The sequence below is a fragment of the Melanotaenia boesemani genome, chromosome 1 (genome assembly GCF_017639745.1).
Source record: "Melanotaenia boesemani isolate fMelBoe1 chromosome 1, fMelBoe1.pri, whole genome shotgun sequence".
NCBI lineage: Eukaryota > Metazoa > Chordata > Actinopteri > Atheriniformes > Melanotaeniidae > Melanotaenia > Melanotaenia boesemani.
In genome coordinates, this window is record NC_055682.1 from 38727974 (window position 1) to 38744152 (window position 16179).

Consider the following 16179-nt stretch of genomic DNA (forward strand, 5'->3'; position numbering starts at 1 on the left):
TCATGGATTGACTTGCATGGCATAAAAACATGGCAGCAGGAGGGAGAGGGGCATGCTAAAATCCCCCAGCATTATCCCATTGCCAGGAGGGAGAGGGTGCCATGAAGCAGACAAAGTGTAGAAAGTCAGAGGAAAACTGAAACAAAGATTTAGATTGGAAATGAGTGAAAAGACACATTCATATCAGTGATACATTAGTGTAGAAACAGAAGAGTTGATAAGCATGGAGAAGGATTGAGGGGCTAGTGTTTCTACTTTGTATGAGGGTAACTAACATGGCTGTTTCACAGGGCCAGAATGAAGGTTACCAGGTCTATGCTGTCAGCCAGCCATATTGATACCAGCCATATTACAAACATACAGTTTTGTTTGGTAGTTAGAGGCAGGCACTTTGCAGCGGATGCTATTGCATGCGTATCATGTCATGTGTGTGTCATAAATAATGTAATACGTAGATGTTTGGTTTTTAGATGTTCAATATTAACATTGAAATGAGGTCTGCTTGACCAGTAGATAAAAAATTTAAGCTACAGCAAAATATCCAAAGTAACTGAGTTGCTGAAAAACCACAAACCTGGCAAGTCTGACCAAGCTAGAGGCTATAATGTTCCAATGTTAGCTATGCTGTAAGTATTAATGTCTGGTTTGTTGTTAGCTTTACAGCATTAATTACCCTTTTTTCATCAACAACAACCCTTGCTTGATTAGTTGTGGTTTTGTTTACTCTGAACTTGTATTTAAAACATTTGAAAAAGGTTTTGTAGCCACAAAAGTATGTAATCTCTTGTAGCTAAAAAGCTACAAACCTGCACTTGTCTCTTTTGAGCATTAGCTTAAATTGGTTGTGTTTCAGATTAAAAATGGTCAAGTTCCTGCATGTTGTCATTTTATGATATATAGGTTACCATAATCTTTGACTGTCTTCTTCTATTAGAAAGAGAGCACCTCCAAAGGCAGTCCAGTTGCTTCTAATAGTGCTTTCCCAGTGTGAGTACGTTTGGTACAGTACAGAACAGTTCAGTCAGGCAGTATTCCTTCAGTGTGGACTAAATCATCTGATCATTGCAGTATGTAAGGCCAGAGTGTCACAGGGAGGAGAAGCTAAATTTTGTTGTGTGTTGTTTATTACATTAGATTGATTTAACTGAAATTAAACTGAATTTATCCCCATTGCTACAGTGCATGAGTTTGCTGCAGGATTTAGATACAAAAGATTTGAATATATCTTTTGGGGGAATCATGGCTTCTACAAAACTCATCCCTGATGAAAACACAAAGGTTCATCTGTAAATCCACTTTCAGGGTTATTAGACAGCATATATGTGTATTAGTCATGCATCCAATATGTGATTTTTGTGCATGAAATAAATATCTAGGTTTTATGTTAGAAGTTGTGTGCTGCCTGTAGTGATGTAGGAAGCTCATCTCTCTCTGAACCTCAGCTAAATTAGCACCTAAACAGAGTATCGATTACAAACAGTTGTTTTGTACTACAACAAGCACACAAAAACAGGATACTTTACAGGACCGTGCCACGCACATGGATATATTATGAAGGCGTGGGCCAATACACAGCACTGTATAAACACTTCAGCATTAGGATGTGTAGGCCTTACTGGCTAAAAATAAAAATACTGTACACACATTAAAAATTAAATAAAATAATAATAATAATAATAAAAAATAAAAATAAATATACCTATATCAGTACCAGGACATGCATCAGTGAGAATGTCAGTGCTCTCTAATCCAGACATGCACTCTTGTGTTGGCAATGTTCAGGCAGCATGTGAATCCACTGTCAGGAGCTCTCCAGCTGAGTGGCATGGGGAGATGATTAGCCAAGCTAACACAGTTCTCTCACACACAAACATATCTGGGCATGCACATGCATGCTACAGCACCATCTGTGTTTCTGAATAATCACAGTTGAGATGCTGCTCTCGCCAAAGGCAGACACAATAACTCAAAATCATAGGTCTTTCCCTCAAAGAGGATTTAAAATAAAAATAGTTTTTAAGACGTCTAAAGAATAAATTATTGTTAAAATCTGCTCCAGAATGTATAGCAAATAAAAGTAAAAGAAAACGAAAAATTTACTTTACATTGTAATGTATTGCTAAATAGATAGCTACCCATACTGTATCATTTAGATTGACTGTTAGAATCCTAGTCAATAAATGAATAGATCGTAGTCAATTTATTTTATTTTAGCAATACTGTTACTATGGACACAAATAAAAAGTAAATAACTCAAATCATTAGTGTGGATAATATAAAGAAGATAGAATTTAGATAGAAGATAGAAATTTTACTTGTAATTACCACATAATAATATATTTACCACAGTTAGAATACCAGTAGAAAATGTGCACCTACACATGTGTCCAAACTTTTGGCCTGAGCCATAACTTTCCTACAGCACTTTTATTATTTTTGCATGACAGTGCAGCATGTGGAGTAGCATTTTTTGCAACATGGCTCACCATTGGACAAGGAATTAGAATCTCATCCTCCAGTGGTGCTGTAACAACGGTATGTTGCAGCTGGTTGAAGATATGGCTCCATTCATCAGGCATCTGGGTCGATCAAACATCTCCTGGGATCAATGGCACGCCTCACCAGTCCCTGCACTTACTGCAGACAGCCATCCCACACACACACACACATCCACACACACACACATACATACACACACACACATACACAGATATGCACACACAGAATTCATCTAACCAATTTGTCTGTGCATGTCAAATCACAATAATTAAGCATTATTGATCTCAGATTCAATTAACTTCATTAATGTGGGTTGCACTGCTGATTGGAGAAGGATAGAAATGAGGGAGAGAGGTGATGCTGGAGATTATAGGCTCTAATCAAGAGGGAAAGGGCAGAAGATTGGATGAGTGTAACACGTAAATATGTAGAAACACTAGCACCAAGGGAACATCTCAGTAAAGTTGGCTGAGGGTTGCTTTTATCTGCGCCCTACAGACGTGCCCTCTGCATTGTTCATTTAAGAAAAAAACAATGCTGCCTCACATGAGACTGATGTGAACTGAATGTCTTTTTTCATCTGTCCCATCACACAGAAAAAAACTGCATGATCTAAGTTGAAGTGTGTGTCTTTACAGTGGTTATATAACTGTTTCCTACCGTCACAACGTCTGCAGACTGCAGAAGGATCTCCTAAGTATTTTTGTTCCGGTTGAGATTAAATTTTTTCACATATTATAGAGCTATATGATGAGGGATTTAAAATGTTCAGATGTATAGAATATTTTAAGAGCTCCTTTACCTTTCTAAGAAACAAGAATGAAGTTCGCTTTCTGCCCCTTGTTTAAAAATCTAGTCTCTCCCAGCCTGATCCTCCTGAGCATGAGCTCAAACCTCCTCTTTCACCCTGCCGACAATTTATCAGGAACTCTCTCTATCTCTCTCTCTCCTCTAATTAAAAAGCACCTGTATACCTGGTGTTTTTGGCCCAGGTTCCCACTCCAGCAGTTCTGTGTGTGTTTGTGCACGAATGTGTTTCTCCATATTTATCTCAGTATTTTGGGTCATAGTGTTGTGAACCTCTCAGTCTGGGCCAAAGCCAGTGGCCTTGGGGATCTTCTCTCCATGTCCACATATGTGTGTGGCCTCATTCTTGACTTCTTTCCAAGATCTGGTTCTCTCCTCCTCCTCCTCCTCCTCCTCCCTCAGTGTCTTCACCCTGTATCACATTTATCCATGTCTCCTTTCGCCTTCTTCCTTTGATTTTCGCTATAAATTTTGTTGCGGATTTATTTGACTGCAGTTACTGCAACAATAAAAACAATATTGGAAAAGAAATAGAGTGACCCTTCCTCATCTTGCGCTGCTTACACATGCTGTAAAGATAGTGAAACCATTTTTTAACAAGGTTTTTTTTAGCTTGTGAATTGGGGCTGGGGCCACAAACAGCCAATAACATAACAGTGACATTCTGTTGTGGCAAAATGAATAATCTGCCAGTAATTACGATTCACAAAAAAATATAAAGATAAAATGTGACAGATATTTGCATGAGGTAGACCATCTGCTATGCTAAGGTAATACCAAAGGATATCTGAAAATTAAAATCTATAAGCTGAAAGAGAAGTCTGCAGTTATATAAATGTAAACTTGACTAATATGACTAGTCAGAAATTTTACCATCAACAATTAAAGTGTGACTATTTTTCAAAAGAAAAATAAATAGATGTATAAATAAATAAATACTATTGTTATCTATTTGGAACACATTTAGCTGATTAGAAAAGCAAACAAAAAAATCCTCTTTAAAATGCTGGATTTGCACGTAGAAAATATTACATCAATGTAGAAATTGTAGAATTGACTCTGTATAATTTATTTATCAAATCAATGACTGTAGCTGTGGTTAAGCTCAGCCTGTCAATGCAGTTTATTCACTTTAGACCATTGATTCATTGTAACATTGTTCCTCTAAAAATTCATCCAAATTTCACCATTATTAGGTGAAGTCAGCAGACAAAGATTTTATTTAGCACAATGGTTTTACTGGTACCTTGTATCTCTTTACATATCGCTTACAAATACACAGATGGGAATACAAACACAAACAAATACAGGCTTTATTCTTCTCTCAAAAAATGTTGCTAATTTGAAGTGTAGGTTGAGCTTTAAAAGGTGATTTCACATTAATGTTTGGCCTTGATGGGAGCTCCAGGCTGCTGTGTTCGGCTGTTTCCTCAGTCAGAGCATTGTTCTCTTAAACAGCTGTTGTTTTGGCTGATGCAGAACAGATGGCATGTACATGCGGGTCTCCTCGGCTGCACGTATGTGCAGGCGGTAGATGTGTCTCTGAGACAGAAGGAGAGAGAGAGAGAGAGAGTCGGAGGGAGACGAGGCGAGATGAGGGAATTCTGAAAGAGGGTAGAGCACAGTAATGTGTTAGTCTGTCAGTGTGTGTATTGTTTCCTCCTATGTCAGAATATGCTGCAGAAATGGAATATCATTGTTTTTCTGATGGCCATATTTTAAGATGATAAAAGAAAAATTACATCAATTCATGCAGTGTTGATAAGTGTCATTAGACCCAATTGTTTCAGAAAGATCCTTTTGTTATATTAAATGCTAGAAACAGAGGAAACTAAAGGACTTTGCCTGAAGGCAGAGATGTTACACTACAATACTTACTGTACAATTTGTGTGGGTGTGTGTCTGATGTGTAGGGGACTCTGGGATAACTGTTTCTGTATGCATCTGTTTATCCCACGGCAGAGTTGTATCATCGCCAGTGGCAATGAAGGGCCTCTGACAATGACAAAGACTCTTCTCCGTTTTACTGCTGATACAGTACCAACACATGCACAAATTCACACACAACTAGCAGTGCTCAGTGAGAAATTGGAGTTGGCAACAAATGAAGTGTGTTGTATGACAGAGCTGCCATGCTGCAGGTTTTATTTGCAGCCCAATTTTACTCTGTTTTCATAAAACTTAAGGCAGTAAGTGGAGTTAAATTTCCAACCTAATTACCGCATGCAAAAGTATGTTGTCTTTCTGTTTGTCAAACATTAGGCAGCTATTCTCCTTTATTAAATCTTATGGTATCTTTGAAAATGATAGATTGTGGTTGTACATGTGCTTGTGTGCCACACCCATTCAGCTGACCAGTTCATTCTGCGTTTACATACCAGATTAGATGAATGACACCCTGTACCAGAGAGGAATGCTCGGCACAAGGCCACTCTCGTCTACACTCGCTCTACTTCTTTGCCAGTGTAGTTGCTAAAGCATGCAGACATTTGTGTACGCATACATTGTGTGTGTTGTGGTTGTAATTCAAAAACCCAACCCTGTTCTCAAAGAGAACATAAATCATTTTTCACTTGATGTTTTATCCCTTTTATAGACGTATTAACAAAAGAAACGTTTAGAGATTCACAAAGACGCAAGATAGTGATTTGTCTTGATGCATCTTCTCTCTCTATGATTTCCTTTGTATTATTCTTAAACTAGAGGGATTTGAATATAAATTGAAAGCCGCAAGCCCTTTCCCTGAAGCTAAACTGTAAATAATAACTCTAAACTTTTTTCTAATCTTTGGTAATTGAAGCAAATGGGTTTTGCGGGGAGAGATTTGTTGCAGGCAAACATACATACATTTTTTTTATTTACGAGGAGGCGAGGGCTGAGCAGTGTAATGAGTGAAAATGCATGCTTAATTTAAATGGCGAGTGTGTCTGTTAGGGAATGCATTAGAGTCTGCAGAAGAAGCGTAAGACATATTAATTGACAGACAGGAACCGCTGTCTCCGAGGTTGATACAAGTAATTTATTACTTCAGAAACGAATGCCACCGCCAGAATGTGCTTCATTAATTTCAAATTTAGTTTTAATTTCAAGCTGTTGCCCCTTGAGAAGAATAAGGTGGCAAGTTCTGTTTGAGGAGACATTTTTCCCTCTCTCTCACTTTGCACCCCCCCCCCCCCCCTCCCCGCTCTCTCTCGCTCTCTCTCTGGCTGTCTGATTTTCTGCAGTACAGAACAAAGACCTGGGGGTGGAAATGGAGAGTTGTGGGAGGACATTATAAGACAATGTCAGTGTAAAAGAGAAAAGTTAGAGCAGAACTACTCAGCTACTGTTTAGGATAGTAAATAATTTGAGGATGTCATGAAATATGTTCTCAGCGTAGGTCTAACAAATCTCTATTTGTGTTTTTTGTTTTTTTCTGTCTGAGCAGCATATGTCCCTGAGGATGAAAAGGAAGCAGCCCTTTTGGATGAGGACCTGGATGGAGAGGACTCAGCTCAGGAAGGGGAGGAGCCTTCTGCCAAGCTCCTGTGTCAGGACAAGGACTTCCTTCTCAAGGACGGGCCAGGATGCACTGGTGTCCGTGACTCCCCCAATGCTGCTGACTTTTCAGGTCAGGATATGGACAGCGAGTCTCACCTGAGTGAATCCAGTGACAGACTGTCTGATTTTGAGAGCTCCTCACTTAAAAATGAAGATGATGTCCTCCTTTCAAAAGATCCTTCCAACGCACTGTCTCCATCTTCTTCAGCCATGATGGCTGCAGTCAATGCCACTGCCTCAGTTAGTGGAGACGAGGCCATACTAGCTGCAACAGGTTCTGTGGCTGATAGCCTTGAAAAAATGAAGGCCATTTACACCTCTTTCCTGACCAATTCCTATTGGTCTACGCTGAATCTGAACCTGAGTCAGCCCCCAACAGAAAAACCCCCTCGCAGTCATAGCAGCAGTAGTAGTAGCAGTAGCAGTAGCTGTGGAAGTGGAGGTTTTGACTGGCATCAGACGGCTATGGCTAAAACTCTCCAGCAGGCCTCACAGAACCACCACAACAGACTGAACCTGGTTCAGCATCCCACAGTGGCTGTGTCCACAGCTTCGACAGAGCCCAACCTCTTCAGTACTGTCCAGCTTTACCGGCAGAGCTCCAAGCTCTATGGCTCTATATTCACTGGTGCCAGCAAATTCCGTTGTAAGGACTGTAGTGCTGCATATGACACTCTAGTGGAGCTCACAGTACACATGAATGAAACAGGCCATTACCGTGACGACAACCACGAAACAGATGGTGAGGGTGCTAAACGCTGGTCAAAACCCAGAAAACGTTCCCTACTAGAGATGGAGGGGAAGGAGGATGCACAAAAAGTTCTTAAGTGCATGTACTGTGGACACTCCTTTGAATCCCTTCAGGACCTAAGTGTCCACATGATCAAGACAAAACACTACCAAAAAGTGCCTCTGAAAGAACCTGTTACACCAGTGGCAGCTAAGATTATCTCCTCAGCTCGCAAGAGAGCCCCCATTGACCTCGACATCCCTAGCTCACCTGACTCTGCTGGAGGCACCACACCCAAGCCCACTTCCCTCAGTGAAACAAATGACATACTCCAAAAGGTCGCCAATCCCTATATTACACCTAACAATCGCTATGGACACCAAAATGGTGCCAGCTATGCCTGGCAGTTTGAATCCAGGAAGTCGCAGATCCTCAAATGTATGGAGTGTGGAAGCTCTCATGATACACTGCAAGAGTTAACTGCTCACATGATGGTAACAGGGCACTTTATAAAAGTTACCAACTCTGCCATTAAGAAAGGCAAACCAATTATTGAGTCATCAGCTCAAGTCCCAATATCTAATTCAGTAGCTGAAGAAAAGGTGCAGTCTGTTCCCCTGGCTGCCACAACCTTCTCCCCTCCACCTGCTCCAGTGCCTCCACCAACTAGCATCTCACCCACTGCAATGGTTGTAGAAATTAAGAAAGAGGAGAGGGAAGAGGAATGCACTAAAGAGTCGGTTCTGAACAAAGATAAAAGGGCAGAGGGGGAGGATGAGGCTGAGGAGAAGTTTGATATTTCTTCAAAATACACTTATCTGACTGAAGAAGATCTGGATGAAAGTCCAAAGGGGGGTCTTGATATTCTCAAGTCACTGGAGAACACAGTGACCTCAGCCATCAACAAAGCCCAGAATGGAGCTCCAAGCTGGGGTGGATATCCCAGTATCCATGCTGCCTACCAGCTCCCAAACATAATGAAGCTCTCTCTCGGTAACTCTGGAAAGAGTTCTCCCCTTAAATATATGTTTCCTGGAGGGGAGATTCTCTCACCCGCTGGTAAGAGCCAACCGCTGATCTCGCCTCCCAGCCGCCAAACTTCTCCTCTACCCAAAAACAACTTTCACGCAATGGAGGAGCTAGTCAAAAAAGTTACAGAGAAAGTGGCCAAGGTTGAGGAGAAAATGAGAGATCCCAGTGCTGTTGTGAGGAATTCTCCTTTGCGACAAGCCACACCCTCACCTTGCAACAGCGAGGCTGAGGACTCAGCTCGAGAACACTCACCTAAAGAAAATGGAGCAGGAGACTGTAAAACTCCTGAGGATGAAAAGGAAAAGGAAATAGGAGATGGAAATGGAACCCATCACAAAGATTCAAATGGTAATCTTTCCATTAAGGAATCTGTGGAGAATGGAGTGGAGCCAACTAATGTTGCATCCCCATTACCTGCCTCTCTGTGTGGCAGCACAGCCATCATCACAGACCATCCACCTCCAGAACAGCCATTTGTCAACCCTCTGAGTGCACTGCAGTCAGTAATGAACGTTCACCTGGGAAAGGCTGCCAAGCCTGCCCTGCCCTCCCTTGACCCCATGAGCATGTTGTTCAAGATGAGCAACAGCCTGGCAGAAAAAGCAGCTGTAGCATCCTCCACCCCACCAGCACACGCCAAAAAGGCCAATAATGACCACTTAGACCGCTACTTCTACCAGCAACATCTAAACAATGACCAACCTATGGATCTCACCAAAGGAAAAAATGCTGACAAAAGCAGTAATGGGGGCTCTTTGGGTTCAACAGCTCTCTCTTCCACCACCTCCACACCGTCAATTTCTCCCTCTTCTGCTGTCACTATGACAAAGGCCTCGGCAGCAGTAGCTTCCTTTATGTCTTCATCCCCTTTGAGAGAAAATGCCCTCTCAGATATTTCTGATATGCTGAGGAACCTGACAGAAAGTCAGGCTGTGTCCAAGTCCTCCACCCCCACCAGCCAGTCTGAACGTTCTGACATTGAAGGTGCCACACAAGAGGAGACAGAAGAAGTTTCACCGGCCCAGAAGCGTAAAGGCCGCCAGTCCAACTGGAACCCTCAGCACCTCCTCATACTCCAAGCCCAGTTTGCTTCCAGTTTAAGACAAACGAATGACGGCAAATACATGATGTCTGATCTGAGCCCACAGGAGAGAATGCACATCTCCCGTTTCACTGGCCTTTCAATGACAACAATATCCCATTGGCTGGCTAACGTCAAGTACCAGCTGAGAAGAACGGGGGGCACCAAGTTTTTGAAAAACTTAGACTCGGGTCACCCTGTGTTCTTTTGCAGTGATTGCGCCTCTCAGATTCGCTCACCATCCACCTATGTCAGCCACCTGGAATCTCACTTAGGTTTTCGTCTTCGAGACCTGGCAAAGCTTTCTGGGGAGCAGCTGCTCAGCCAGATATCCCAGCACCATCATCATCAACGTCACAAGGGACTATCTGAAAAACTGTTCTCTAATCTTCATCCATCCAGCCACCCTTTAGCCTCCTCTCTAGCAACATCTATACCTTCGTCCTTACCCATGTCCATGTCCTCGTCCTTAACCAGATCTTTGCCCTTGACTGAATCTCCACCATCCCCTGATGATGACGATAGCGGGGCCATCTACCAGTGCAAGCTCTGCAATCGGACTTTTGCGAGCAAGCATGCAGTAAAGCTTCACCTGAGCAAGACTCATGGGAAATCCCCAGAGGATCATCTCATGTATGTGTGTGAGCTGGAAAAACCATAGCACTGGCTGGGGACAACGCAGCACTTTTTAATTACGGTTCACTTTTTCTTGCTCTGTCTCTCTTTAGCCTTTCACAGACTTTAAAAAAAGAAGGATTATAAAACGTGAAGGAACTGCACAAAGATGCCATAAAACTACTGCTATGAGTGTCGGCACATGGTTTTTCATTTTGTATTAATGCAGTTTTTTGTTTTTTTTTGTTTTGTTTTTCTAATTTGCTCATGTGTGAAGTAGATTCACCTAGCTCCACACACTTTGTTTTAGTGATCTCCTTTGACTGGACCAGACTTTTTCTCGAAAGGTTTAAAATGAGGCTGTTGTCATTGGGACTATACAATATATGAAGGTTTAAAAAAGATTTTAAATGATGTGGTGGGTATTTTTTGCATTAATGGAAATAGGTTCATTTATATTTTGGCACCACTGAGGTGTTATAAGCTGCATGCAGAAATGAAACAGTTTAGTTAAAACATTTTATAACAAAATCTGGTGCACTTTCCATGATTATGGTTTCTTTCCTCCTGACTGATCTATTGTTTTGTTTTGATTTATTTTTTTCGATAACATTTTTTATGCTGGAGTCAGCATTTAAAATTTAACCCTCTGAGTACGTCAAAGTCTTTCTACACCTCGTATCCAAACTTCACTGACGCAAGATTTAAGATCGGGAATTACTCAAGCTATTGTGAGAATTAGATGTGCACTGGGTCTGGAGTGCTTGTTTCTCAGACATTTAGCACGTCAAGTCTAATCCTAGACATGAAAACATTTTTTAAAAAGGATATTCTACATTCAGTGCAAGATTTTAATCTTGAGCTTCACATTTGTCTGGCTAATGCTCACAGGGCTTGACATAAGCACTGGATGTTGGGGAAAAAAAAAAAAAAAAAAAAAAAGAAAAATATTTTACTTTGGTTGATCAGGGACCTATATTAAATCAGGTCTGTGTAAAATATGTATATAGTAACATACTAATTAATTCCTGTCTAAATTATGCATCATTTTTATATTTTTAATTTAAAATGATTAAGACTATTTGCTGGTGCACAGTATATGAAGAAAAACTTGTTTTGCACAATAGTTTTATAAGTGTGTTATGTAATCTAAAGATATTACAAGAAAAGGGAGTTAACAAATTAGTGACAACAGGTGAATCTTTTTATTCCCAACTCGTGCTCAAAGGGTTAAAAACTCTTTTTTTTTTAATTAAAAGCTTCTCTACATGTGCCCCTGTATGAACACTAAAAAGATATTAAAGGCTGTACAAAAAGATGTTACTTTATGAAGATATTTCATGTATAAACTGTTATTTATAAGCACTCTTGGTTGTTTCATATTGTTGAATGCCTTTTTGATTGATACTTTTTTTCTTTTTGTTCTAATTACTCTGCCATGATTCCACACTGCAGCTTTATCTTTTGGATATGAAAGGTAACCATGGTTACACTAACCTCATGAGTGACAAGTTCTGCTACATTTTTGGCAGTTAATTTGCTGAAGTAACTGACATCTGCCAGTGTAGAGAAATAATAATAATAATAATAATAATAATAATAAAAGAACCTTACGTGTAAAATATCGGCATGTAAACAGCACAGATACTGTTATGCATTCTTTGCCGTTAGTCTTTTTTCATTTGGTTCTTTGGTTTTCTGTTGTTGTTGTTCTTGACAATGAATCCCCATTATATGACTTCGTATAACCTTGTTTTCTACTGCAGCATTAAAAAAAGGAAACCGTTTTTTTTTTGCAGTTATGTGTGTGTGTGCATTCTGTGTGTCATGGCTATCAATTATGTGTGTGCTGTGCAGTCCCTAATGAGCACATTAGACTGAGAGTGTGTCAACGTCTGTCTGTGACGAGCTGCAGACTACTTTACAGTGAGTGGCAGAAGCAGGGCCGCGTGGAAGACAAACACACACACCCTCACACACTCATTTTCAGACATGCAAACAATCATCATTGTTCGGCTTTCCTGTAGCCTCTTCTGCTGTGTTAGTGCTTTAGACTAAGTTATATACTGCATATTCACCACTGAGCTGGTAGTGTGCGGTCTTATAAACAATAAAATCTGTTTTTTTTTCTTTGTAAGATAATTTAGCAAAAAGCTGCTGTTAATTAGGTAAATAAATAAAAGTGAACTCTGCTTTGAAAATCTTTTAAAACACACACAAATATATATACATATGTAGGCTTCAGGAATAATGACTGCAATCTTGACAAAATGAGGTTCTTTTAAGTGTTTATTCTGAGGTTGATTTTTTTTCTTCTTTTTTTTCTTCTGGTTGGGATTCTGATTTAATATGAATCAAACAGGAATAGATGGAGTAAGAACATTAACATTACAAGAGAGACAGAGATAAATAAATAAATATATATATATATATATATATACATATATATATATATATATATATATATATATATATATATATATATATATATAATTTAAAGGTAGAAACAAGGAGAAACAAATGCAAACAAAAGATAATAAGAGAGTTAACTTGCAACCTAAAACCACCACCTCTCATTTTCTGCTCTGTTCTGCTATTTAAAACACTATACTGGGGGGAAAAGGGGGAGTACATGCGTTACATTGATGCATACAACACAAATTACCTAAAGTTCTAGAGAGCTGCATTTTTTTCCTCCTCCTCACATTGCAAAGGCGTGCACACACACACACACACACACACACACACACACACACATACATGCACTTCTCAACAGCCAGGTAGAGGGACTTCATCCACAATGACAAGGTGCCACTGTGTGTGAAAATGTCAGCCTTCAACATGCAGCTTGAAGGCTGGCACTGTATTTAAGGCCCTCATTAGCCTTAAAGAAAATATGCATGAAACTGAAGTGTAAAAAAGCCATTTTCTCTGTTCCTGTCCTCACATCAGGAGAGCAGAGGCAAGGGCTTATTAAGGTTTTAAACCTTTATCCAGGAGACAGTGGTTACCACTACTGGGCTGTGCTTACACACAAGCCCTCAGACAAAGAGTGATTACTGACACTGACAATGTGGGCTAAATCCCCTCAGTTGCAAGCCAGTGAAAATGATGAATAAAATGAGTAAATGCAGACGTTCAGACACTGAGGCATTTATATATTTATCCACCAACCCCAAGTGGATTTACTGAATACAACATTTCAGCTGCTCAACAGCCCATGGTTGTTACTTTCTGATCCTCCTCTTCAAAATGCTCCATACATTTTCAACAGCAGACAGATCTAGACTGCAGGCAGGACAGTCCAGCATACACACTCTGTGTCTATACCATGCCTCTGTCCTGTTGAAATAACCATAGACCTCAAAATTAGACCTCATAATTCTGCACATATGGTGCACATATAATAAATGGCTTCCTCCTTGCGTTTTACAGTTTCAGGTTACATTTATGAAGTGACAGTGTTGAATAACACCTGAGCCCATAGTTTTATTCATTACCACCGCCCAAGGTCAAGGGCATCCAACAATGATTTCAGGTGTTGCCCTGTATGTACAGAATATTATTAGGCCTGCTCAATCATGTCACAATGTCACTGTAGATGTAAAAGACCAAAGTTCTTTACAATTTTACCACCAATCAGGGCCCAAAGGGAAGAATGCTCCTTTTATACCAATTCCTGACACCCTCACCTGTAACCATTTTAATCAGCAGAATAATATATTTTTTTATTTATTTATTTATTTATGCAAATTGTGTGTGGTGATGGGCATCAAATTCTAGATTTGCTTAAATATTCTTCCTGTAGTCACAATGTTCTATGTGGACAATGAAAGCATGTATTAAAGGTTAAATCAATGAACAAATTACAGATTTAAGGTTTGGTGCATTTCAGAAAACTACCAAATTGGGCTGAAAATCACAGGTCATGCATTGAAAGACAGGGAAGATGAATTCACATCATGTTACAACTATTTTACTGAGTGACAAACAGAAAAACAAATGTATTTAGTTTGTCTAATCCCAAGAGATATTTGTATGAAAGATTTGTTGAGGGCTCTTGGACATGACAGTTTTTTTCTTTCTTTTTTTTCCTTTTAAACTTTCTTTTTCCAAAATTAGATTAAAAGTCATGGCACAACCAGCCAGCGATCTGTTTCCAGAAACATTTGGGCCATCGCTGAATATTTGTCTCTCACTCTTGTTTTTCCAGCCAATTCACCACGTGGTCGTGGTATCAATGTCTGGTCTGCCAGTGAGAAAGATCATACTAGATGTTGAATTTATGATTTTATCTATTCAGTGATGTTTCTGCTTATTTTTTTTATTATCTACCTCTTTAACCTATGACATGCAACATGCCAAGGGCTACCAAGCTACTTGGATCTGTCTTCTTGTGCAGGCATAGATAGCATATTCCAGCTTGTATCAGTGTGATTTGTTTCAGTAAACACTCACATTCAGAATCCGTAGGTCAGTGGACAGCAACTGGCGGCCCATGGGCCAAAACTGGTTCACCGCCAATAATATCTGGCCTGCAAGATTTGCTAAGAAAAAAAAAAAAAAAAAGATTGCAAGTGTTATTTATCAAGTCACAGAGACATGATGCTGTTTACAGTGCTGTGTATGGGCTAAAATATACTTGTTGTGAACACAGGCGTACATGTCAACGATCCCTTACACTTGTGTATATACTTGTTGCAAACAACGGAAGCACAGCGCGGCAAAAATGTTCAATACTGCAGGTCACCACAAGGAGGAGCACATAGCGCTTGAACTTTGAAATAGTAAAAAGGTCAACCTACTAGTCACATTGCATTTCCAGGTCATCAGCTCCCAAAAGGCTTCCAATTGGTTGCCAGCTGTTAAAGCACAAGTGTTTATCAATGTGCAACGGGTAGGAAAAACCTTACAGATGCCAGTAGATGCGGACAACTATCCGCCGTTGTGTTTACCTCTGACCTGTTATTTTTATGCTCTGGTTGTGAGCATTAGTGTCTCTAGTGTCCAAGTTAATATTGCAACCCACGCACACAACACGTTACTTCATGTCAACGCGACCGACCTACGTGCCAAACGAATGCTAGGAACGCATGGCAGCCATGATATGTAGGCAGATGCATTGCTTACAGCATGTATATCCCAACCCTTGAAAAAACAGCCTGACCCTGTGGAGATGAGAGAGAGAGAGAGAGAGAAGGACAGCACATCAGCTGTGTCGGGAGCAGAGGAAGTCACTGTGAGAAACTTCCGGTTTAGCGGTGAATGTTTAGCTACCAGCTTTAGCAATAAACGCCACAAAGCTCTTCTAGTTACAGCCGAGTCCTGTGTCTGCTTCACCACTGCTGGGTTAAGAGATGGGAGTTCATGCTGAAGCAGGCGGTAGCTTCACCAGGAGTAAAGTGCGTTAGATTTGACTTGGAGGTCGGAAGCCAGATCTGGGAATAACAGCCATCTTTAACAGGTGAAGTTGGAGCTAGTGAGTCTACCCTGACTTTCTGAGTCAGATATCCGACTTCAGTGGGCGTTCATGTTGTATTTACAAATGGGAACTTGGAAAATCCGACTTCTAATTTCATAATGAATACACCATAATTACTATGCCTCCACCCCCTGAGCTTAGCTTGGAGGCGAAAGCAGGGGAGCTTAATAGCTGTTTCAGTCTGAGTTTGTTGAAATGTTGCTTGAGCGAAAAGACCAGACGGAAAGAGGAAAAGTGCTTTGTTGTTGTTTTTTTCTGAACGTTCCTGTGGGTGTGACGTTTAGTTCATCTAGCATAGCACATAAACACAGCCAGACCAGGTTAATTCCCAATGCCTCCCTGACCCACTATCCACCCGCTGAACAATAAAGGATTTATTAATGACATGACTAA

General features: G+C 40.3%; 1 protein-coding gene across 1 annotated transcript in view; it reads left to right on the forward strand.

The window, feature by feature from the left end:
- tshz3b (teashirt zinc finger homeobox 3b) overlaps window positions 1–12091 on the forward strand; it is a 38382-nt gene extending 26291 nt beyond the window's left edge. The window contains exon 3 of the mRNA XM_041994236.1: window positions 6734–12091. Coding sequence (XP_041850170.1) covers window positions 6734–10350 — 3617 coding nt within the window. The 3' untranslated portion in view covers window positions 10351–12091. The remainder of the gene's footprint in view (window positions 1–6733) is intronic.
- The last annotated feature ends 4088 nt before the right edge of the window (window positions 12092–16179 follow it).